This window comes from Simochromis diagramma, unplaced genomic scaffold, assembly GCF_900408965.1.
Source record: "Simochromis diagramma unplaced genomic scaffold, fSimDia1.1 OVJJ01000683.1, whole genome shotgun sequence".
In the NCBI taxonomy this organism is placed as follows: Eukaryota; Metazoa; Chordata; class Actinopteri; order Cichliformes; family Cichlidae; genus Simochromis; species Simochromis diagramma.
The window spans coordinates 1,536,174-1,560,004 of NW_024387158.1; the positions used below are offsets into that span (position 1 = coordinate 1,536,174).

The following is a 23,831-nucleotide window of genomic DNA, read 5'->3' on the forward strand; positions in this document are numbered from 1 at the left end:
GGATTTGTGCTGTTCACACTGTCATACCATGATCGGATATGGGTCGCATAGGGTCAAAAAAGTTGGATTTGATGTGCTTTCGCCTGCAGTGTGAACGTACCCTTAGAGGTCCTCACTAAAATATGAAAATAAGTGTGTGCGGTGCGTGCATATCATACCCACGGCCCTGGCAGCCGAGCCTCTTGGATACATCTCTCTGCAGCAGCCCCTCCAGAAGATCTTTGAGCTCTGCAGTGAAAGAGTCTGGCAGCTCCACATTCTGCGGGTGAAACAGAGAGGAAGGAAAGAAGGAAGGGAGGAAGGAAGGGAAGAGGAGGGAATGAGAGTGAGATGTTTGAACTGAGTAGTGAACTTTGCAGTGAACACTTTGCTTAAAAATAAAATAACATCCAAACTCCTCTGATTACAGACAGGCTTAGATAGCTGATATAAAAGCAGCAAACTCAGGGCCAGCACCTCTGCATCTATGGAGGACAGAGTACGTGTAGATAGAATGCTCAGAGTAATTGGTACAGCCAATACATATCAATAAGGCATTATGAAAAAAGTACAACTTACTGAAGCAGTACCTTTTCACCTCACTGATCTTACTGATGTAATATTTTTATGTCACGTTTGCACTGACTACATGTTCAGCTGATGACTGATAAAGAGCTGAAAGAGTTCTTAAGGTTTCTTTGAAAAGAGTAAATAAAAATGGAATAAGCGTATATACCATTACAGCTGAGGCCACTAAAAACAAAAGTTAAACACCAGTCACCAAAGTAACGGCTGTTATGGTCCACCTTCACAAACTTTTCAACAACAACAACAAAAACAAAAAAAAAAAACAATCTAGGCAGTAGGAGTATACTCAGTAGTGACCCCCTGAGGCTGGGTCTGCTCCCAGAAACAAAGAAGCCTTTTTTGTGTGCAGGGCAAATGTGTTAACAACTAGATCAGCAATTATACAGCTGTGGTCAGAAGTTTGCATCTACTCATCATGATCACGACTCCATTCTCTCTCATCTTTTAATACGTGCTGCTGATAATTCTGCAGTGTCTTAACTACGTGTACATCTGCACTGGTTGTGTCAATTTGGTTAAACTATGGAATAATGGCTCTGTACTACCCTACAATTAAAATCATCATAAATGAACTTTCAGAACGTTAGGCAGCTACAGTTGTTAGAAGAGTATTTATAAAACAAACTAATGAAAAGATGTGAATACTAAAAGGCTTTTCCTACATTCACAATATTTGTAATAGCTGTATCAGTTGATGTTTAACACCAGACAAAGTTCAGCTTGAAATGAAACCTGCAGACGAGTTGGTGTCTTTTGCTCCAAGAATCTCTTCCAACTAGCTTTTGGGACTCTACGCATGAAACGCGTCCCTGCAGGTTCTGCCCCCAAAAAGGTGAAAAAACGGAGCCGAGCAGCATCCAGAAAGTGTGGCATGTGGTTATACCTTACTTTTTCTCCCCACAGTATAGCACAGCCTTCCCTTAAAAGCCAACTCAAATTTGAAGTTTTATTTTTAACCACCCTTCATTTTCCTCTAAAAGTCTGGAAAGCTCCATGACTCAAGTGTCCTTCTTCTTCTAGTCTCATCTAAAGGCAGAGAGTAACTCATACTCTCTTTGCCCTTCACCGGACAGAAAGGGTTGATAAGTGGGATAAGTCAACAGCTGTTTTAGCACCTGCCCATTTCTCTTCATACAGTCCCCTGCTACAACCCAAGTCAGCCTCCACCCTTGGATTTTTTTGCTCAGTTGCTTCATGGAGGTGTTTCAAAGTTCAGACATGCCATCTACTGAGATCTGCTCCATTCATCTCTTCCTGTCTTGGCTGCTCAGCTCTCAGCCTTTTCACTGTGCTCTCCATCCTTCATGTTTATGTAATGAAACCATTCATCACGTTTAATAAACACTGGGGCATATAAAGCAGTATTTTTAGTCTGTTCACGGATGAATCGCAATACTCCTCCTCTCCCAGCCCCTTTCTGAAACACAGATACACACCCAGACAAGGATTAAGGGGATAAAACCAGATTAAGTGGCTGGATTAAAATCCTAATCTGGATTTATTATGATATGAAAGATCATACTTTCACTGTTTAGCAGGCATGCTCAGTGTATGTGAGGGCTGGAGCACCGTCACAATTCAACTGTTTCATGTCCTGACAAAACACACAAACAGAGCCAGATCTCTGGCTCCACTCCCCTGTGATGGACAGCTGCTGCAGCTGGTAGGCAGAGAGATGAGCGTCAGGCTGTGGTGAACATTCACATTGTGCTTTGTCACGATGAACCTGCCTGCACTCTAACATGACATGTCGCCTTTGCACGAGTCTGGTGTGGATGTGAGGAGGGTAAAGCAGACATGTCGTGGGTGGGCTCAACAGACACCATCCATCCCACACGCTCAGCATCAAATTCCTCAGACAGACACTCAGAGTAGACTCCAGCCCTTCTAAGCTACTTTGTGTAATAATAGTTAATTGTGCAATATTGCCTCATCAACCCCATCTAGCAAACCTTATAGATGCTTGGTGCAGTTACCCAGTGCAGAGTTGAACTTTCACCACCAGGGGGCAGTGTATTAACAGTGGGTGTGTCATTCTGTTTCTGGATGTGTGCTTTTTGTTTTCCTCAAAGGCTTTGTTAAGGACAGTTTCATAGACCCACAATGCAAACGTAGTATTACACTTAAATCCATCCCAGCCCTACTTCAACTCAGTTGTTATCTCTTCAATACAACACATCAACACTGCTTCACTGAGTGAATGGGTTAAATGCAGAGAGGAATTCCCCACGGGGATCAATAAAGTATACATTATTATTATTAAAATTTTGGCCAAAATGGTGTCAGCTGTTTCTTCATTCTGCTTTAATGCAGTACTGAAGGTACAATAATAGCCCTTTTCCACTAGTACGTGGTACCAAGTACTTTTTCAGTACCCGCTCGGCCTAGGTTCCAACAGAGCAACTACTTCATGAAAATCAAAACTGCCGATTTTGAAACCTGGCAATGAGGGAAGCAGCCGCACACAAACCAATACAGCGGTCCATGAGTCTGACACAAAGCAACAGACTTAGCAGCAGGTACACCACTGACTCGACATCCTCCATTGTCGTTGTGTTTGTGTCGCATACAACGACCCCACGTACATTATGTGGTACTCAAAACAACCAAAACTGAGTCAATTAGGTACTAATTAAAAAGAGTTACATTTTCATTTAGTCACACAGTGGAATGATTTTGTTTTAGAGGGACTTGATCTGTGTACAAGTTTGAACCCACAGCAAACAATGATCAAGCTAATGGCTACTTTCGCTCATCCAGCTGTGTTCCTGTAAACAGTGAGCTATTTTACAAGCTTTGCTCCTAGTGGAAGAGTGACAGTGGATACTGCTCCCATTTCTATCTGCACACCTACAAAAAAGCAAGGTCAACAGGCAAAGACACTAAAAGCTGATCCCAAAACTTACATACAACCCTGTCAAAGATGTGCAGGACAGACTAGCAACAGATTCTGCTCAGGCTATTTTTTCACAGTACAGTACGCGCCTATATATGAATATATATATATATGAGTGTGTACACATTTGGAATTACTGTAAGCCAAACAGGCCAAACCCATGTGCTTAGGGTAAAGCAAAGACACACACACACACACACACACACACACACACACACACACACACCCCTGTGTGTGCTTTGAGATGTGTTTACACACAGACACCCATGCATCTCTGCCTTCTCATGCCACTTCTCTCATGTAGTGTGGATGTATCTTACCATGGTGAGCGTCATGCGGTCGATCTCATGTTTGTCTTTGGTCTTGTGCTGTCTGAAAGGACTGTGCCTAAAACAGAAGAGACAGAGAGCGAGATGATGACGCTGTCGATGACTAGGAACAGCAGAAGTGGAGATGGATGGAGTGAGAAAAGAGGTGTTTGGAAGCAAGAACAAAAAACTCCCTCAGGTAAATTACACAGACGCTGCCAACACACCTGCAGCTTCAAAAGCTGACTTGGTAGATGTTAATGAGTGTTTGTGCAGCTGGTGTGGAAAGAACACTGAAGAAAGTAGGAGTTTTTTAATGCTTTAACAGCCAGACGTCCTACACCATCTATCCAACTGGCACTATCAGACTGAATTAAGATTCATGATGAACCATATTTTAATGTAAGCATTCTAATGTGGCACAGGTTAGTGCATACTGCAAAAATAGTATCCATCCTTCCATCCAGTCAAAGGACTGGATTAAAAGGTTAGGAACACATTAGCTTCAATTAGAACAGAGGCAGTGACTAAAAAAAATAAATAAATATGCAGGCAGGGCACCGGATCTGGAGAGAACTTTATTTAGATTGCTTTCTTCTGGCTAATGTTAGCTTCTCTGCTAGCTTCAATGCTTATCTCTACTAGCTAGTTAAGTTCTTTAACCCTTCTGGCAGGTAAGCTGGCTTGCTCGCTGCTAAAGTTATGAAACAAGTGCAGCAGTAAGTAAGCTACAGCTAGCTGGCTTCTTGCCCGCTTCTAAGTAGATTTACAGTAAATAGTGTGCAATTTAGATAAATATTAGATAAACAACAAACAAATTATGGATTGATTAGGTCTGGCAGTACAGTATATGCTAGTGTGTGGAAAAGCAATACATGTGCATTACTAGCATGCAGGCAGGGAAGACCATTCCTGTTCAAGATCTGTGCTTTTTCAGTATCCATCCATTTTCTTGCGCAGCGGACCACGGGGGCAGCAGCCTAAGCAGAGAAGCCCAGACCTCCCTCTCCCCGGCCACCTCATCCAGCCTTTCTGGAGGACACTAAGACGTTCCCAGGCTGGTCGAGAGCACAACCATAAACCAAGATTTTAAAATTCGATCAGCACATCTGGCCCATCAGTCAGTACGTAGAGTTGGCGCAACGCCGCCGCAACAACCAATCACAGTCAACATGTTCCCCACTCCCTCAAAAAAAAAAAAAAAAAGGTAGTGGTGCGTTGGTGAAAGAAAAAAAAAAATTTCTCAGAAGCCAGGATGTCCGGATGAGTAAAGCCAAGAACAAAAATGTATCAGCTGCTCAGAAAGAGATAATACTAGAGAGGTAACACATCGTCAACAGTGTGGAAAAAAATACAAAAATATGCACAAGAACGTCTATTAAACCTGAAGCCAGTCTTCTTAGCCAAAACCCTGTAGTGTGTGAAATTAAATATGGGCATGGAACAGGATGAAATTTATTATTTCAGAGACTGTTCACTAATTGATGGAGTGATATTTTGGGGGGGGGGGGGGGGGGGGGGGGGTTGTATATGTACATACAACCCCCCTATGTCTATCTATCTATATGCCTATATCTAGATATGTGTATAGACATGTCTAGACAGACAGACAGGTAGAGATATATACACATATATATGTATATATACTCACTTTTGTTGCAAGCGGTTTAGGCAATAATGGCTGTGTGTTGAGTTACTTAGAGGGGGCAGCAAGCTGTACACTGACTTCTTTACATTGTATCAAAGTGTCATATCTTCAATGTTGTCCCATGAAAAGATATAACAAAATATTTACAAAATTTTGAGGGGTGTACTCACTTGTATGAGACAGTGTATATGTGTGTGTAAAAAGAAGAAAACAATGATACTGACCACATCTTGCTTTAAGTGTTTTCCAAAAAAAAGAAAGAAAAAAAAAAATCTCATCCAGCTCTGAGAATTTGGACTCTAGTGTTGAAAGACGCAGACAACCTTTGACCAAAGGCCTACACACTCTTCCTCTTTAAAGTGTTCAAACACATGGATCTGAACATCAATGGATTTACGTCACACTTGCTCTTCTCTTTTGCTCACTCAGGACAAGCAAACCCGCCCAACACCCCCCCACACACACACGCACGCACACACACGCACGCACACACACGCACACAGCTGTTTTTACCGGATTTCTGACCTACTGTACCCAGACCTCTGGCATTTACACACTCCAGATCAAAAAAAAAAAAAACACACACACACACAGGCTTGCACACAAACAAGATCAAACACACACCAAATAGAAAGCAGGCTGGTGAGAGATGCCGAGAAAGGCGAGCGAGCAGATTCGAAGAGTTTACTGAGAGTGGCAGAGCAGGCTGAAAACTGACAGGAAGTCAGGACAGTGCAGCAAGGGGGATAGATGAGCTGAGAGGAACAAGTAAAGCCTGAGTGGTTACCCTCGGAGGAGTTTGAAGAGCATGCAGCCTAAGGAGAACCAGTCGGCACTGCTGTCGTATGCCGTCCCCTTCTGAAGAACCTCTGGAGCCATGTAGCCATGAGTGCCACTGCAACAAGCACAGCACACGTCAAAACAATGAATGCAGGAAATTGGTATTTCTCTCAATAATTATTATAAAGATGTTCAGGACAGTCAGCCCTTCTGGGCTTATTCTTTTTATTCTATTTTTTTAAATCTAGGTATTAAGTACCAATTCATTACACCTCTTTGCAGAAATTCATTTTACTGAAACTGAACCCAATGTAGGCCCTTGTGTTTAGCTTTCATCGTTTGCAGGAGAGTAGAGCTATAAACAATAGCATAAATGGAGCATCAATCATGTAAAATAACAATGAACAGAGCCCAAGATAACATGTCTGAAAATATTCAAATGAATCCAAGAAATAATATTCTCCAACAATGTACAAGTAGACAGTTAAAAGTATTAGTGATAATAACTGTAATGAAAAGATGCTGAATGTCTGCTGCGAGCTCACTGAGCTCCACATTATGATCCATGCAGGGCGAAGCAATTCATTGACGTATTAGGGATCAATCACTCAAGCTTTGCTGCCAGTCTCCATCTCAACTGAGGAGCACGCTGCCAGTCCTGCACAGCTACTTAAAATGTCAACGTGTGATGGACAGCAGCCCACCGCTATGTTTGTGGACCTGACACACAAAGCTCTAAAGGCACCACAATCATGGGCAGAAAACTGATCTTTGAATTGCAACTGATTAGTTAGCGCTGATTTACTGAAGAACACTTCATGTAATAGTGGTGTATCATATATCACCACTCACCCAACCAATGTGAAGACATCATTTCAACCCACATCGCTGACTGGATGGACAAGAAGTTGCAGTGGGATGTTTGTCCTCCTCAGCGTCTCTTTCTGACAACTCGCTGCCCGAGACATTACAGTGCTGTCTTTTTGCTCACTAACAATCTCCGAGGAGCACATTAATCAGCAGAGTACGCAGCAACACAATGCATTTCCTGTGGTTACTTCATATTCAATTAAAATGTGTTTCACCACTTAAAAAGCTTTTAATGTGAAGCTGCAGCAGCAGGAAATGTTTGACTTGCATTAACAGTAACTTAATACAGCTCCCTTCTTGGGAACCTCACCACAGACTCTTTTTATTTGCCCTTTAATGCATGATCCATCAGGTCGGCACAATCCTCTCCACTTGTCAAAGTGCAGCGAGCTGAGATAGTCCAACCCATTTAAAATGTAATCACTGCGAGAGATGTTCAGAGAGAACCCCGAGCAGCGCCAGCTGTATTTCATATTAATATAGATTTATATACATTTATGAGCCCGCCCACCCACCTACCCCCCGACACATAAATGCTGTGCAGAGTTAAACTCAGATGAACTTACACGCTGGCGTGGGGCTTCTTCTTGGAAAAGTCGCAGGCCAAGCCGAGGTCAGAGATACGAACATGACCGTGTTCATCCAACAGGATATTAGCTGGCTGAGGGAGGACATACACATAGGCAGAGTGATGGAGAGGGTGATGGAGAATGTGAGAGATAACACGATAAAGCATAGGATACAATGTTGGAGAGCTCACTAATTCAAGACTTAAGTTACAATTTCCGTTCCCTAGCAGAGATTCTGTGTGAATACAGACAGTAAGAGCGCCTCCTGTCCTGGTTATCCTCTGCCGTTTGGCACATCTGGAGCTCACTCTCTTTCTTTCTGTCCAACGCTGCCTTAGTATTATTTGCATTGAACTGCACTGTTTACTGAAGCACTAAAACTGCTCCCTGACTTCCAGCAAAATATATCCATTATGATGGCAGCCAGTCCAAACAGGGGAATCGGAGAAAAAACAGAGGACAGCTGACAAATTGGTTGATATGAAGCTATGAAACGTGAAGCTGTGGAGGTGCAGCGGTGGGTGAGTGGACTAAGGGATGCTTATCTAAAAAGTTAGAATCCCCCTTTTACAGCCTGAATAGCAAACTGTTATCTAAAGGGAACATGGCACAGGTTCTGATGTGCAGTTAATGATAATCATTGCAGTTTTGGTTGTTTTGATTTTTTAAAACAAAGGATTAAAACTCTGGTGATATTAAAACATTTTCTGATGGTAAATAAATCCTATGAAGTACAAAATTGTGTTTTCTTGCTTTGTGTGACTCCCGGGAAGTAGAAAAACGCTCAGATGCTGTATGTGGTCATTACCTTTTTAAACCACTCAGCGATTTCCTGAAACAGCTGGTCGCTTCAGTTTTAGCTAAGCCGGACAAATATGTTGAGGGACTATTTTCAGAGGCGGATTTATACGACTGCATGGAATATGAAAGGTGCTGCTTTTACAGATGAACAATACAAAAGACACACATACAAAAAAAAGGATCTGTAAGTTGAAAGTTGAACGTGGAGAGCATGTGTCCAGTGCCCCGCAGTAATAAGCCACAGACACCGATTCTGGTGAGGTGAATTGCTGGACTGATTTATTTGAAGTCCTATATTGGATGACGATATTATATTTATCATTTATTGTCATTTATATTATTATACTCCCGTCCTTTATTTAGTGCTGTGCAAAACACGCTGTTTACTACAATATGTCTTCCATTGCTTTAGATGACTGTTTGTCAGTTTAGCTCATAGCCGACACAATGGCGACATGGCCTCTTGACCTGTCTCTCTTGCACTTTCCTGCTCTGTGTGTCAGATGTTTAGTTACTCATCGGCCTCCTTTAGAAATAGCAATACTTGTAATGGAATTAACCTGTTTGCAGCTCTGGAGGCTAAGGTCCCTGAACTGGAGACGCAGCTTGCATCGTTGAAAAACCTGCAGCTAGCCAGGCCCCTGTAGCTGGTGCAGCTGAAGGTAGCGTAGCCCCGTTAGCTCTGCCCCAACAGACTGCCGTGAGCAGCCGGGAAAACAGGATGACTGGGTGACGGTGAGGAGGAAGCATAGAAGAAGCCCCTGGTATGCCATCAACCCCATTCATGTGTGTGGACCAAACTCTGCAAATTGGCGATTCTGTTCTAAGACATGATGTGAAGCTAGAGACACCGGCAACCATAGTCAATTGTCTTCCAGGGGCCAGAGCAGGTGACATTGAAGGAAATTTAAAACTGCTGGGCAAGGGCAAATATAAATTCCGTAGACTTGATGATTGACATCGGCAGTAACACCCGGTTAAGTCAATCAGAGGTAGTAGCTAGTAATCCCCTATACCACAGCTAGCTTCTAAGTTTGTTTGTTTTTTTTCTGCTACAGATCAGTATACATTAACGAGGCAAAATATTAGGGAAACCTATATGTAATGCAGCTCAGTAATGTACCAGCTGGTAGGACCTGAGTTATTTAGATGGAGGCTGTCCTGAGGGTTTCTTGGATGTTGGGTATAAATTTCACCTCAGTCCACTGTAAATAGATTCCAGGTTATGCATAAAATGAGTCCTCAGAATTTATTGTATGAAAAGCTGCTTTTAAGTTTCTTTTGACAGGAAAAACTAATTGTTGGCCACGTCATGGAATATGCTGATTATAGGAATGATTGTGTTCAGGATGATTTCCGTCTGGAATCAGGGGGAGTCTACCTTGAGGTCTCTGTAGACAACAAAGCGGTTGTGCATGTGCTCCAGACCCAGGATGATTTCAGCTGCATAAAAACGCATCTCTTTCTCACTGAACACACCGTGCTGAGACAGGTGGTAGTGCAGATCACCCCCTGAACACAGAGAAAGAGAGAGAGAGACACACACACACACACACACACAAACATACACAGTAAGTGCATGACATCAAAACACCTCAGTTTAAATCAATATCTGTCCATAAGTTGTGGTAACCTTCTTGTGGGGGAGAAAATGAAAATCGATGGCAGGCTCTCTATGACGCTCTTCTCTTTTCCAGCTGTCTCACTGAGCTAATGATTATCTGTATTCATTAGCATAACTGAAGCTCAAATAGCGAGCAGTGGACACTGTTTGGTGGTGACTGTTGACTTTGAAAGTTGGCCAGTCCTGAACAGGATATACTTAACATTGAGGTGTGACTTCAAAAGGAGGCTGATCTTAGATGCAAAAGAATCTAACACAGGCAGGTGGTGTGAGGCGTCATCAATGAGATCAAAATCCTATCAACTCCCTGAGGGAGGAATGGCCTGAGTGGCGACTGGCAGTCCGAGTAATCCCATCTTTGTGTCTCAGGACAGATTGGACTCGGCAGGAGTTTAATCTAAGGCAGGAAGGAAGGTGTGGGACATCCTACCGTTCATGAGGTCCAGGATAAAGCACAGCTTGTCAGGCGTGTGGAAGGCATACGTCATACACACAATGAACGGGCAGTCCTGAAGGAAGATGCAGAGAGAACGAGTTTAAAGTCTACAAGTGAACTCCTCCCAGCTAACCTTACTCTTGTGGTTTTCCTAAAATGGGTTATACAGCTAGTAGTGGAAAAAGAACTGAGGACCTTTAGTAAAACACACCCATGCAGCACAAAAAAACGATTTTTAAATCAGAAAGATGGATTTCACTCAGGACCACTGTAGTCTCAGGGACACTGACATCAGGCATCAGGGCTATAAATTGAGGTATCCCCTGAATGACCCAGCAGGAACAGCACAGGCAACGATGATATAATATCATCGATATGACAACAGTTAAAGCAGATTCAGCATGAAGGAAGCAACTTCAGTGTGCATGGGGTGCAAAACGGCTTGCAGGTGTGCAGCAACTGTGGGTAAGCAAAGGGTTAGGGTAGGCTAAACAGAGCGTCCAATGAGAGACTTCCTAACTGGATTTGAAGAAAGATGTCAGCTGAGCTTTGCCCGGTGGCCTGTCTGAACTGACACCACTCTGCAGCTACAGCAGAGATTCTCAGTCTCTCAGGGGGCCTTGTTGATGGAGCACAGAGTTACTGCAGGATGGGTGTGGACAATCAAGGGAATTTGAATGAATAGAATTTCTGTAGAGAAAATAAACCGATGATGCTATTGTGCTTTATTTTCCCCCAAAATCAACTTGATCAGTTTTCTTTGATAATTTTTTTCCTTCTGATGTGGAAATCAAAGTCAAAGTGAGAATATGGTGGGCAATAGTTTACTGCTTAAGGTGGAGTCTGTTTAACAGTATGTCATACACATATATTTAACTTGCCCACTCAAGAAGACATGGGCTAAGTGTTAGGGGAGGTGATTCAGTACATTGCCATATTGCAATGTACTGAATTGCATTTTTAAAAACATGCTGAGTATTTAAGAAAAAATAAAACCTTTGTTGGTGCAAACATTGTGTGTAACTCACCCCTGTGCTCACTAATGACAGCATGATTCTCTCATTGAGTGCGAGAGTCTCCCCCTGCTTCATTTTGATCCTTTTCTTGTCCAAACACTTCATGGCATACCTGACAATCAGAGCGACAGACACAGGTTACACATGCAGAGGTAACTGCACCGAGCGATGTGCCTTTCAATACATTTACGGAGCTCACATTTTTCCCGTGTCTGCCTTCCTGCAGCCGTACACCTCTCCAAAGCCGCCCCTGCCGATGATCCGATGCACGCTGAAGTCATTCATGGTCAGCTGAAGGAGGAGAGAGGAGCACAGAGACTTTAACTCAAGCCGAAGAAAAACATGGCCTTCCTCTCAGAGACAGAAAACTCTGGGTGGATGTGCCCGTTTGGTTCAGGTTGCTGTTGCGTCCCACCATCTGAAAAAGCGGATGTCTGTTTCCAACAAACTCAGGATTCGGCAGCTCTGCTGGTGCGTTTCATTGGATGGAGGGAAATTGCTAAAGAACCACACGGTTCTTTACAAACCCATTAAGTCGATAAGATAAAACAGTCATAGTCAACTTTTGGGAGAATCCCCCTGTTCCCCCATACTCACATGGATGTTGAGCTCCACATTCTTCCACTGGCAAAAACGAGTGAATTTATCACTGGAGGAAAAAAGCAAAATGTCAACATATGTCAGCTACCACCCCCTGCTGAAAAAAATAAGAGGAAGAGAAACAAAAATAAAACGCATCTAGTATGATTACCTCTCAATGAACTTCTGGAAGATGTTTCCTCTCAAGCTGTCACAGATCTCCACGATGTATGGCTAAAGAGACACACACACACACACACACACACACACACACACACACACACACACACACACACACACACTTCAGCAAATGTGTGGACAAAAATGCTTTGCAGGTGTATGTGAATTATTTTCCTGAGTGGGCAGGACTGCATGATCACTTACTGTTTCTGAGGCTCAGCCTTGTTTACCTGGTTTGTATTTGTGAGCTAACTTGTTTCACAGAAATGCCCACTGAACATTTACATCTTGTTTGTGACTCAAAGAGTCTTTGAGTTGTTTGTGCAGTTGTAACACAGAGGTACTGTATTACTGCTGCACATACAACCCAAGGACTGAGAAAATATAGAGGAAATACTAACAAGTTGATGTAACATCTTAGAGTCACTGGGTATAATTTTATATCCACAAAATAAGCCATGTTGTAGTCTAAAAGAGGAAGTTGCTGATTAGATTTACTGAGCTCAAACACAGCTCCTGTCTGTGTTGCTCTGCATGTTATTTTCCTGGGTGGCATTTTAGCAAGCGATGCCATGGTAAAAGTTTAATTACCAACAGCATGAACGAAAACAATAAAGTTCAAATATTGAGCGCAGAAGGGAATCTGGTATAACTCAGGTGCTATAGACACTCTTTGACATGGACATGACATGTCAATCACACACACATACCACACCAGTCAATTAAGAATGGAGAAAAAATAAATAAATCCCAAAATAGGTGGTGTTTTTGTGGGGGGATTTTTTTATTTTGGTAAATTGGACTGAAAGGTGGAGATGAGTGCTCCTCTAGAAACCGCCACGGGGTTTTCAGAACCTAAGTAAAGCCACCAAAGTGATTTATGATCCTAAAATGTTCCTTCAATACACACACAGTTTTACAGGTATTTTCTTTCTAAGGAGCATGTGCAGTGTTGCATGCTGCTGTTCTGATATTTTGTTTTGGCCCTGTTCATGTCATCAAGCGGCACTTGCCTTTTATAAAAGTCAGCCTCATGTACAAACATGTCTGTTAATGAAATGTTACATTTCATTGTGATGCAGAGTGGCATCATTAAAAAAACAACAACTACAAAACAAAACCACAAATATGCTAACACATGCATGACTCCTGCCCTGCTCACAGTCCAGTCATTCTTACTGCCACCTATTCTAAATGCATGTATCAATGCAGCACTAACAAGTTTTGGAAGTTTCATGTTTGTTCTGTTTGACCGTTGAGGTTTTCGAAACCTGACTGAGGAGTTTTTGTCCCAGTTTTATTCTGTCAAGAGCGGCAGGATATCACTGTGTGTGTCTCTCATCAAACAACTTGCACAATAATAATGGAAGCACCATTTCTTCAGTCACATTTTGGGGTCAGGGCTCCACCAACAGGGTGCTAATGGAGTATGTGGGATCAAACACAACAAGTGACCATTTCCTTTGCAATATATGGGGCAATGAGCTGAGCTGATATAAAAACAAGTAAAAGGTCCACAATCATCAAATCAAACTATTTCCATCCTTCACTTTCTTTTTTCCTACATGTTTAAAAGAGCACAGTCAGACAAGTGCAGCTTCAGAGATCAAATAGTATTTACCTGAAAAAGGTTTGGGGGGACCTGTTTCTTCGCCAAGTGACTCTGCACATGGTCCACTGCTTTCTTAGAGAATGGCTAAGACAAAGAGGAGGAAATAAAACCAAAGGCCATTAAAAATGCAGCATAACCATTAATTTCACTTCTGTTTTCTCTGTTGTGAGCATGTGCGACCCCTACTGTAACGCTGCTGCAGAGAGTAACACCAATATCTGGGTTTGCGTGGGTGGTGGGTGTTTAATAACTTCCTCCATTTAGACAGCCCCAGCATGCACCGTGCTTGCTTTACATCCCAAATTGTTGCCTTGCATGAGGACAAAAGCAGTAGTGTGTGTGTGTGTGTGTGTGTGTGTGTGTGTGTGTGTGTGTGTGTGTGTGTTTAGACTTGTTCCAGAAGCCGGGTGAAGAGGAAGAAGCAGGGTGAAGACTGGAGTATACTGTGCTTTACAGGGATCGGGATTGGTCCAACAACAGTATAGTATAGATTTACATCACTAGTAAATTATTAATTGTAGATTAAATTATTAATATCGAGGATATGGGATTCAATGTTTGTTACTAAAAGCATCTGGTTTCCATTTATGATCCCAGGTTCCACTGACCAGTCTCTTTCTGATATTTTTCAACAATGTGGCTTTCCTGATCTCTTTGTGTCGTAAACCTCTCAGATTCCTCGGCTTTCACAGAAGGGAATATTAGGGAGCGGATCATTAGATGCCCATGAGGTGTGTGCATGTTTGTCTGTGTGTGCTTGAACCAGAGTCCTGTGGTTAAAATGTGGATGTTAAGGCCGCATGCTCACGTGTGAACAGGACAGGAGCTCCTTCATGATGTACACATCGTAAATCTGCCGGCTGCGGCTCAACCGCTCCTCCTCAGAGTCCAGCTTCTCATAGTCCTTAATCTGAAACAGAAAACACACACACAGCTTAGCGACACCACAGAATGCGGAAGGCTCAATCTGAATTAGCAGGATTACAGGCCCCAAACCGGTCATCCATGCCCTTTTGTGCACTCTAATTCGCAGGGCATGGGACACTTACTTCTTCGTAGAACTTGAGCTGAGGCACAGCCTCATCTATTTCATTCATACAGAAGTCCTTGAAGAGCAGGAAGCCTGTGAGACACAAAGCAAAAATACAGTGAGTGAAAGTGAGTATACATCTCAGTGCAACAGCAATATTTATCAGTCTGCTGGTCAACAATGTTTTTAGCCTCTCCAGTGGAGACCAAACATTAAACATAAGACAGAACATAAACTTAGGACGAGCAGACCTCCTTCGACTTCTCCTAAAGTCAAAGTTATAACAGGCCTCGACTAACTTTCTTTTTTTGATGTATGTGGATGTAACAGTTTTAACAGTCTATGAAACATCACCGTCTTATAGCTCATTAACATAGTAATGGTATTACCAAAAGTCCCGACCAGTGTTAGCTTTAGGATTACAGCTGATCCACGTGTGACACTGTGTCATTGGGCATTTTGTTAGGGAGGTAATGCACTGATGTAGTTACTGACTTATCATAAAGCGCTATACAAATACAGGCCATTTACCATTTTACCATTTGTCTATCAACAATCTGTACGATATGCTCATCAGCGTACCTCACATGCCTCTAATCATAATGACTTTAATTCCTCCAAGTTGTTAAGCATATCAAAGAAATGTGAAATAAGCAGAATAGATGACAGTGGAATGTACAAGCACAGAGGCAATAAGGAAATTATTTGGTATAAAACTAGACAATAAAACATACAAAAGCAAACTTGAGGCACAATGTGACTGTCCTGTAAATACATGATAGTATTATAGCCAACATGAGGTGACACACACACACACACACACACACACACACACACACACACACACACACAGCGTAAACACTTGGCAGAACACAGAGCTGAAACCCAAGCAGCTGTATTTACTGTATGAGCCTTAAGACAGACTGAAGCTGTCTTATTCTTAAGAAAGGCCACTAAAGCAACTAATTCCACTCACCACTTTACAACTGTACCAACACACATACACACACAGTTCATAATTACAGAAAATGGCCCTGGAGATTAGCTGGCTAAAAGTACAGCGCCGCTCTCAAACACACCAACAATGAACAGACATCTCACACTGTTATCGAATAAAGACTCGAAACATCATCAGAGAGAAGGTGGGTGGGGGGATTTAAAAAAAAAAAAAAAAAAAAAAAAAAAAAAACACTTCCATGTGGCTTGCAGGGTTGAGAGGCACTGTTGCCATGGTAATAGCCTCTGTGGCCATCAGCAATGTGTGAAGAATGGTGTAGAGCGACAGAGACGAGACTGTCAGTGGACTGTGGCACTTCCAGGAGGCCTGGTGAGGCAGTTACGGCCCTCCTCTGCCTGCCTTAGAATGTCAGCGACATTTTCCCATCAAACACACATTGAAGCAGTACATTAGGGATGGAGACAAATGAAGGCACGAGACTGGCAGGTATAACAAGCTACTGTCCACAGAAACCGGTACACATGCAATGCTGACACTCAAGACTTTGCATCTTGGCTTTACCGATTAGTATCACGCATGAGCAAAAATAGATGGCTAAACTAATATAAGCCGTTCATTCTCACCCTCCCACATGTCCTGTAAGACACAGATGTGTCTTAAATTCACTTATTTCCCTGCTATATTTTCATAACAATGTGCTTGTGTCTTGTGTCATAAATCCAGCCCAGACTCACTCACTGTCAGCTCCACTCAGGCCAAATGATGGAAAAGTTGCTTCTGATCAACAACATCTATCAACAGGAGTCTGAAGTTCTAATAAATGGACCATTGCCCATCTTCAAAATGATCAACCACCATCTCAAAATGAGCTGTGTGTCTGAAGAAATGCTGGTTTATACTGGATTTGTACTTCTACCACAAGTCTCACCCAGCCAACCACATACACACATTCATACATTCTTTTATCATACAATCTTGCGCACACACACACACACTCTGAAAGATACATCAGGGGCAACTCAGCATTCAGGATCTCTCTCAAGGACAGTTCAACATATGGACATATGGCAACCTTCTGATTGGTAGACAAGCCGCGGTACCACCTCAGGCCTTGTGTGAGGAGCATGTGTCGCATATAAAACAGAATCAACCAGTGAGCACAGTTCTAAAGATTAGGGTTTGATATCAATCCACCTCTGGTCACTACTCATTCATCCCTGTGTGTGTGATCAAGACACCACATATTTTCAAAAGCGCTCCAACGTTTTCGGAGATGTCTGTTACCTACCAGCTCGATAGCTAACCGGGGTTCAAGGCTCACTAGAGCCGTTGAGAACACCGGACTCCCGGCAAATAGTTTTCAAACCCACCACCGTCTTTTGCTACTCAGGTTAAACATGATATATGAGTGACTTAGATAACTTAAAATTATACTGTTTGGCTTTTTTTTAGTATTTCATTTGTTCCTGAGTAAATCTGTTTGGCTGAGATTAAAGTTATAGTTTTTACACAGCTGAATAAACGTCAAGCAGACAACTGATTATCAGAAGTGTGAGACTCTCGAGAATTTACTCCGATGTCCTGTTATATTTTAGATAGCAAGGAGCAGACGGCTGAGTTTATTAAACTTCACTGAAACAATCTGCAAATTTCATTAAAATTTAATAAACTATCATCTTGTCTTTAAGGTATGTGCTAACTAAAAATAAACACTTAAAGCTGTAAGCTAATGATAGTTATATAAGAGCAGATGCTGGTGCAATAAGCTGTACATTTTACGTCCAATGGATGTATGATCTGATTAGTCGACTAATCGCATAAATAATCGGTGACTAGTTGACTATCAAAATAATCGTTTGTGGCAGCCCTAAATCAGAGTACGAGATATCGTACAACATGCCTTTGAATCAGGCTTGTATTAACAGGCTTGCTTCTTCTTTGGTTCAGACAAAAGAAGAAGAAAAAAAAAAAAAAAAAAAAAGCGCTCTACACTTTACTTACACAAATCAGAAACTGGACATCACAAAATTCCCTTTAAAGCTTTTAAAAAGCAGCTACTGTTTCAGTTCACCGTCCTCACTGATTCAGTTTAGGGCACTTGTTTTTGGCCTCACGTCTACTATCATATATTGTCACTTCTTCCCTTCCGTTTTATCTTCCCCTACAGACATGATGCATCATTTCCGGTCTGACGAACAAACGTCCTCATATGCATCCACACATGCTGTATTTACACAGCCTAATGGACAGGGCATTCCCTCCTACCCTCACAATCAACCCCCTCCCACATACAAAAACAGGTTTTCAAAAGCAAGGACCAAACATGCAGGAGAGGTATTAGGAGAGAGAGGGGGGGGGGGGGGGACATCAGGCCTTACATCACCAAGACTCAAGGATTAAACTTAATCGCTGAACACTTCAACACTGCCCAGCTAATTCAACAAATGGCCTCTCCCACCCTCTCTCTCTCACACACACACACACACACACACACACACACACACACACTTACTTCAGGCGCCAGCTCCTTTGAGCTTTGTCTCATTAGCGAGATCACCTGAACCGTCTAAAAATATCAAGCTGGCATGTTCTGACTGCCTCAGTCTTCCATCATCACACACACACACACACTGACCACGCTGTGTATAGCTGCAGTGTTCCAACTCTGTACACGTACAGCTGTAGGTAACACAGGGATCCTGCCCCACCTTGCAGTTTAGATTTACGATACATGCAGACTTTTTAAAAATTGTACTCAGAAACAAATGTGGCACCAAACATCCATTAGTTAGGAGTTATGGATGCCAGCTGTCTGCCTGTTGTATTTGCTTGTTAGCATCCACAAGAAGCTAATCTGACATGAAGGAACCAGTCCCACTCGCTAAAATGAGCTGTGGCATTGTGGGTAATTTGTGAATCTGTTGACATTTAGTTCACAAATGCTTCACTTTGCCTGCCTGCCCAACTGGCGAGGTGACAAAAACAGCCCATCCTCCCTTTATGGCTGAGGGGTAAGAATAATAAAATTATTGAAGGGTCATTTGAGTGAGAGGTGACTTGCATGTGCTCCATTATACATACGCTGACCTTTACTGGTGGGAGTGAGCGGCACCAGTCGGCGGTGCATTTGAGTGTGCATATACTGCATGATGTGACAGACATTCATTGGAGTACAGCTTCAGGATTAGCAAACAATGTTAAGTATTCTGCTAACCCTGCCCACACAGGCTGAACACCCTCACCAAAACCTGCTAAAATGCTAATCCCACAGTGCTGGCAATTTGTTTTGATTGGTGATGTCACACAGCAGATTTCAGAGACGGCACAGCCACAGCATGAGGAATGAATCCAGCAGAAAATGGCTACAGCAGTACATTGGAGGGGCTCGTTTTCCAATGCACTATTGATCATTTGAACCCCAGGCTGCTGTTCTCAGTGTTATTTACAGCACAGTCACTGTGTATGCTGAGGATCCTGAGGGTAACCTGGGCTTCTACATATGCATAGGCAGTTATGTGCAAGCAGTTTAGTTGTCACGGATGTTACTACTGCTTTCCTTTAAAGAAATTAAGCATACATGAAGTTCACTTCACCTGTTTGACATGAAAGTAACCTGTGTATAATATATTACTGCATCCACTCAGGATAGTATCACAGACAATTTTGTTAGGGGTCATGTACAGTGGGGTGAAAGAAGTCTTTGCCGCCTTCCTGATTTCCTGGTTTTTGTATGTTTGTCACTATTAATAAAGTGTACACCCCCTAAACCTAATAAATGGTTGGGCCACTCTTAGCAGCAACAACTGCAATAAAGAGTTTGTGATACCTGGCAATGAGTTTCCATAGCGCTGTGGAGCAATTCTGACCCACTCATCATCCATGCAGAATTCTTGTAATTCACACTCACACTGGGGGGTTTTTCGAGCATGAACCACCTTTTTAAGGTCATGCATCTCAATTGGATTCAGGTCAGTACTCTGGCAAGACTACTTCAAAGTCCTCATTTTGTTTTTCTTGCTGGTGTGTTTTGGATCATTGTCCTGCCGCAGAACCCAAGTGTGCTTCAGCTTGAGGTCACTAACAGATGGCTGGACATTCTCCTTCATGATGTTTTGGTAGACAGCAGAATTCATAGCTCCATGTACCACAGCAAATCTTCCAGGTCCTGCCCAACTTTTGCACAAGTGAGTCATATGCAAGCTTTTTTCAAATGCCATGTCCAAATTATGCAGAACACAGTTGCATTCCTGCTCAAAGTCTGTGTAGGTCTTCTCGCCTGCATGCCTGAAATGAATTAGAACTCAATAAAGACAATAAATGCAATGCTGTTAATAAAACTGCATCAACTGTTATCATTGATTATTCTTGGCTGTGCCAGCTTATACAAACCGATTATATATAGACGCATACATCCAGCACAAACCTGGTGTGAAACAGCAGATACCACTTACACTGCTAAATACCATCTCATCTGCTGATATCAGTCAACAAAGCCAGTGTCAGCTAATCCCATGATTTATCAGCATATCTGTATTCTCTTCGAGATGGTGTGGCGTGAGGACAAGTGAAAACACCAGACTTTAAGGTTCTTTGAAAGGAAAGTTGATTTTAACAGCCAGCGTTAAAGAACAAAAGTGTGGTCTGTAACAATAGTCCTAAGTAACAATACCACCAAACTTCAGTACTGCTTCTTTTGCAAGACTCGTACTACTCCCTCACCTAATTTTCAGTAACTATGAACCTTCAAAACCACTGAACACACAGAACATCAAATTATGTATAAGCAAAACTAGTATGGTTCCTGCATCAAATCCATCCCCTGATTCTGCCTTCTGTTAGCTGAAAAGATGGAAGAATTGCACATGGCGGTTACCAAAGCTGAGAACTGGGGAGCAGAACTTGACAAAATATACTCAAACATCGATCAGATCCAATTAAACCTTGATGAGCTCAAGTTTAAAGTTGCCCTTTTTTGCCCTTTGTATATTTGATTTAGAGCTGCGACACACAGCAGCCAGACATGAAATACGAACATCAGCATTTACCATTTAGTCGGTTTGATTTCACCCAAAGATAATAATAATAATAATAATGGATTGCATTTATATAGCGCTTTTCAGGGCCCTCAAAGCGCTTTACAATTCCACTATTCATTCACTCTCACATTCACACACTGGTGGAGGCAAGCTACAGTTGTAGCCACAGCTGCCCTGGTGCAGACTGACAGAAGCGAGGCTGCCATATCGCGTCATCGGCCCCTCTGGCCATCACCAGTGGGCGGTAGGTGAAGTGTCTTGCCCAAGGACACAACGAGCCAGGGCTCGAACCGGCAACCTTCCGGTTACAAGACGAACTGCCAACTCTTTGAGCCACGATCGCCCAGCAAAGGTGGAAGGAATGCAGAGATGAAATTAGTAAATGTGTTTACCCAAGACTACAGGGTTCCTTTATGCTTTTACTAACATCTTTTCATTATCAGCACTTCATGAGGACACATTCTGTGAAACATCTGTGCATGCATGAATAAGGATAAAAGTCAAAGTTTACCACAGCATATTCAAGTCCGAGGTTTTTTCTTGCATAAAGACATTTTTGGTACTCCCAAAGCTAGCTAGCTAGATCTATCTATCTATCTATCTATCTATCTATATATATATAGCCATGTTAATGTCTGTGTGACGTTGGTGAACGTGGAAAGTAAGGATGGGAAATAATTTGTGAAAAGGAAACTAGTTGTAGTTGTGACCCTATACGATCTATGCAGTCTTTGCAAACTCATAGTCTGGGTGTCCAAAACCTCTGACTTACAGCACATACTCTCCAGATGTAACAAGGTACCAGACTTACAGTGGGGCAAAAAAGTATTTAGTCAGCCACCGATTGTGCAAGTTCCCCCACTTAAAATGATGACAGAGGTCAGTAATTTGCACCAGAGGTACACTTCAACTGTGAGAGACAGAATGTGGAAAAAAAAAATCCATGAATTCACATGGTAGGATTTGTAAAGAATTTATTCGTAAATCAGGGTGGAAAATAAGTATTTGGTCACCTCAAACAAGGAAAATCTCTGGCTCTCACAGACCTGTAACGTCTTCTGTAAGACGCTTTTCTGTCCCCCACTCGTTACCTGTATGAATGGCACCTGTTTGAACTCATCATCTGTATAAAAGACACCTGTCCACAGCCTCAAACAGTCAGACTCCAAACTCCGCCATGGCCAAGACCAAAGAGCTTTCGAAGGACACCAGGAAAAGTATTGTAGACCTGCACCAGACTGGGAAGAGTGAATCTACAATAGGCAAGCAGCTTGGTGTGAAAAAATCAACTGTGGGAGCAATCATCAGAAAATGGAAGACATACAAGACCACTGATAATCTCCCTCGATCTGGGGCTCCACGCAAGATCTCATCCCGTGGGGTCAAAATGATCATGAGAACGGTGAGCAAAGATCCCAGAACCACACGGGGGGACCTGGTGAATGACCTGCAGAGAGCTGGGACCAAAGTAACAAAGGTCACCATCAGTAACACACTACAACGGCAGGGAATCAAATCCCGCAGTGCCAGACGTGTTCCGCTGCTGAAGCCAGTGCATGTCCAGGCCCGTCTGAAGTTTGCCAGAGAGCACATGGATGATACAGCAGAGGATTGGGAGAATGTCATGTGGTCAGATGAAACCAAAGTAGAACTTTTTGGTATAAACTCAACTCATCGTGTTTGGAGGAAGAAGAATACTGAGTTGCATCCCAAGAACACCATACCTACTGTGAAGCATGGGGGTGGAAACATCATGCTATGGGGCTGTTTTTCTGCCAAGGGGACAGGACGACTGATCCGTGTTAAGGAAAGAATGAATGGGGCCATGTATCGTGAGATTTTGAGCCAAAACCTCCTTCCATCAGTGAGAACTTTGAAGATGAAACGAGGCTGGGTCTTCCAACATGACAATGATCCAAAACACACCGCCCGGGCAACAAAGGAGTGGCTCCGTAAGAAGCATTTGAAAGTCCTGGAGTGGCCTAGCCAGTCTCCAGACCTCAACCCCATAGAAAATCTGTGGCGGGAGTTGAAAGTCCGTGTTGCTCGGCGACAGCCCCAAAACATCACTGCTGTCGAGAAGATCTGCATGGAGGAATGGGCCAAAATACCAGCTACTGTGTGTGCAAACCTGGTAAAAACCTATAGTAAACGTTTGACCTCTGTTATTGCCAACAAAGGTTATGTTACAAAGTATTGAGTTGTATTTTTGTTATTGACCAAATACTTATTTTCCACCCTGATTTACGAATAAATTCTTTACAAATCCTACCATGTGGATTCATGGATTTTTTTTTCACATTCTGTCTCTCACAGTTGAAGTGTACCTCTGGTGCAAATTACTGACCTCTGTCATCATTTTAGGTGGGGGAACTTGCACAATCGGTGGCTGACTAAATACTTTTTTGCCCCACTGTATGTGTCACACACATCTTTGTGTCTCAGCCAGTCGTGCACATTGCACCGCTGGCGCCGTCGCTGGGTTGAAGACATGAGTGTCGGTTTTTACCGTCACTTTACTGATGTTCCAGCACAGAAGCTCAGAGACATACAGATATACAGAGGGAGATGATGAAACAGTATTGAAAACTTGAGCGTTTGTGAAGGGAAAAAAAACCAAGAGAAAACAGAAGACAAAGTCTCTGACTTCTTCTCCTCCTTATCAGAGTTTAGGTGGTGATATAGTGAGTGGCGACACCTATCATTTAGCAGAATACTCCAGTGACTTCTTGCTCCTTAACGATGGGTATAAATACAAGTGACTGTGACAAGAGGTTGAGGTGCAGAGCGAAGTGGGTATACTGGGGCCTTTGAAGCCTTGAGACAGGTATGAGCTCTCACTGTAGCTTCTGACTTCATTACCATGCCAGTGTGTGCATAACATACTGTAGCAGGTTTAGCATATACATCCAGGAGCCATT

At 42.7% G+C, this 23,831-nt stretch overlaps 1 protein-coding gene across 1 annotated transcript in view; it reads right to left on the reverse strand.

Moving 5' to 3' along the window:
* Window positions 1-23,831, reverse strand: part of grk3 (G protein-coupled receptor kinase 3) — a 72,619-nt gene that overhangs the window by 13,664 nt on the left and 35,124 nt on the right. Inside the window, exons 3-15 of the mRNA XM_040048767.1 lie at window positions 14,936-15,009; window positions 14,695-14,796; window positions 13,896-13,970; window positions 12,267-12,328; window positions 12,113-12,164; window positions 11,715-11,806; window positions 11,528-11,627; window positions 10,494-10,572; window positions 9,821-9,951; window positions 7,636-7,730; window positions 6,207-6,314; window positions 3,784-3,850; window positions 159-259 (exon numbers count right to left, since the gene is read on the reverse strand). Of these exons, the coding sequence (XP_039904701.1) occupies window positions 159-259; window positions 3,784-3,850; window positions 6,207-6,314; window positions 7,636-7,730; window positions 9,821-9,951; window positions 10,494-10,572; window positions 11,528-11,627; window positions 11,715-11,806; window positions 12,113-12,164; window positions 12,267-12,328; window positions 13,896-13,970; window positions 14,695-14,796; window positions 14,936-15,009 (1,138 nt within the window). The remainder of the gene's footprint in view (window positions 1-158; window positions 260-3,783; window positions 3,851-6,206; window positions 6,315-7,635; window positions 7,731-9,820; window positions 9,952-10,493; window positions 10,573-11,527; window positions 11,628-11,714; window positions 11,807-12,112; window positions 12,165-12,266; window positions 12,329-13,895; window positions 13,971-14,694; window positions 14,797-14,935; window positions 15,010-23,831) is intronic.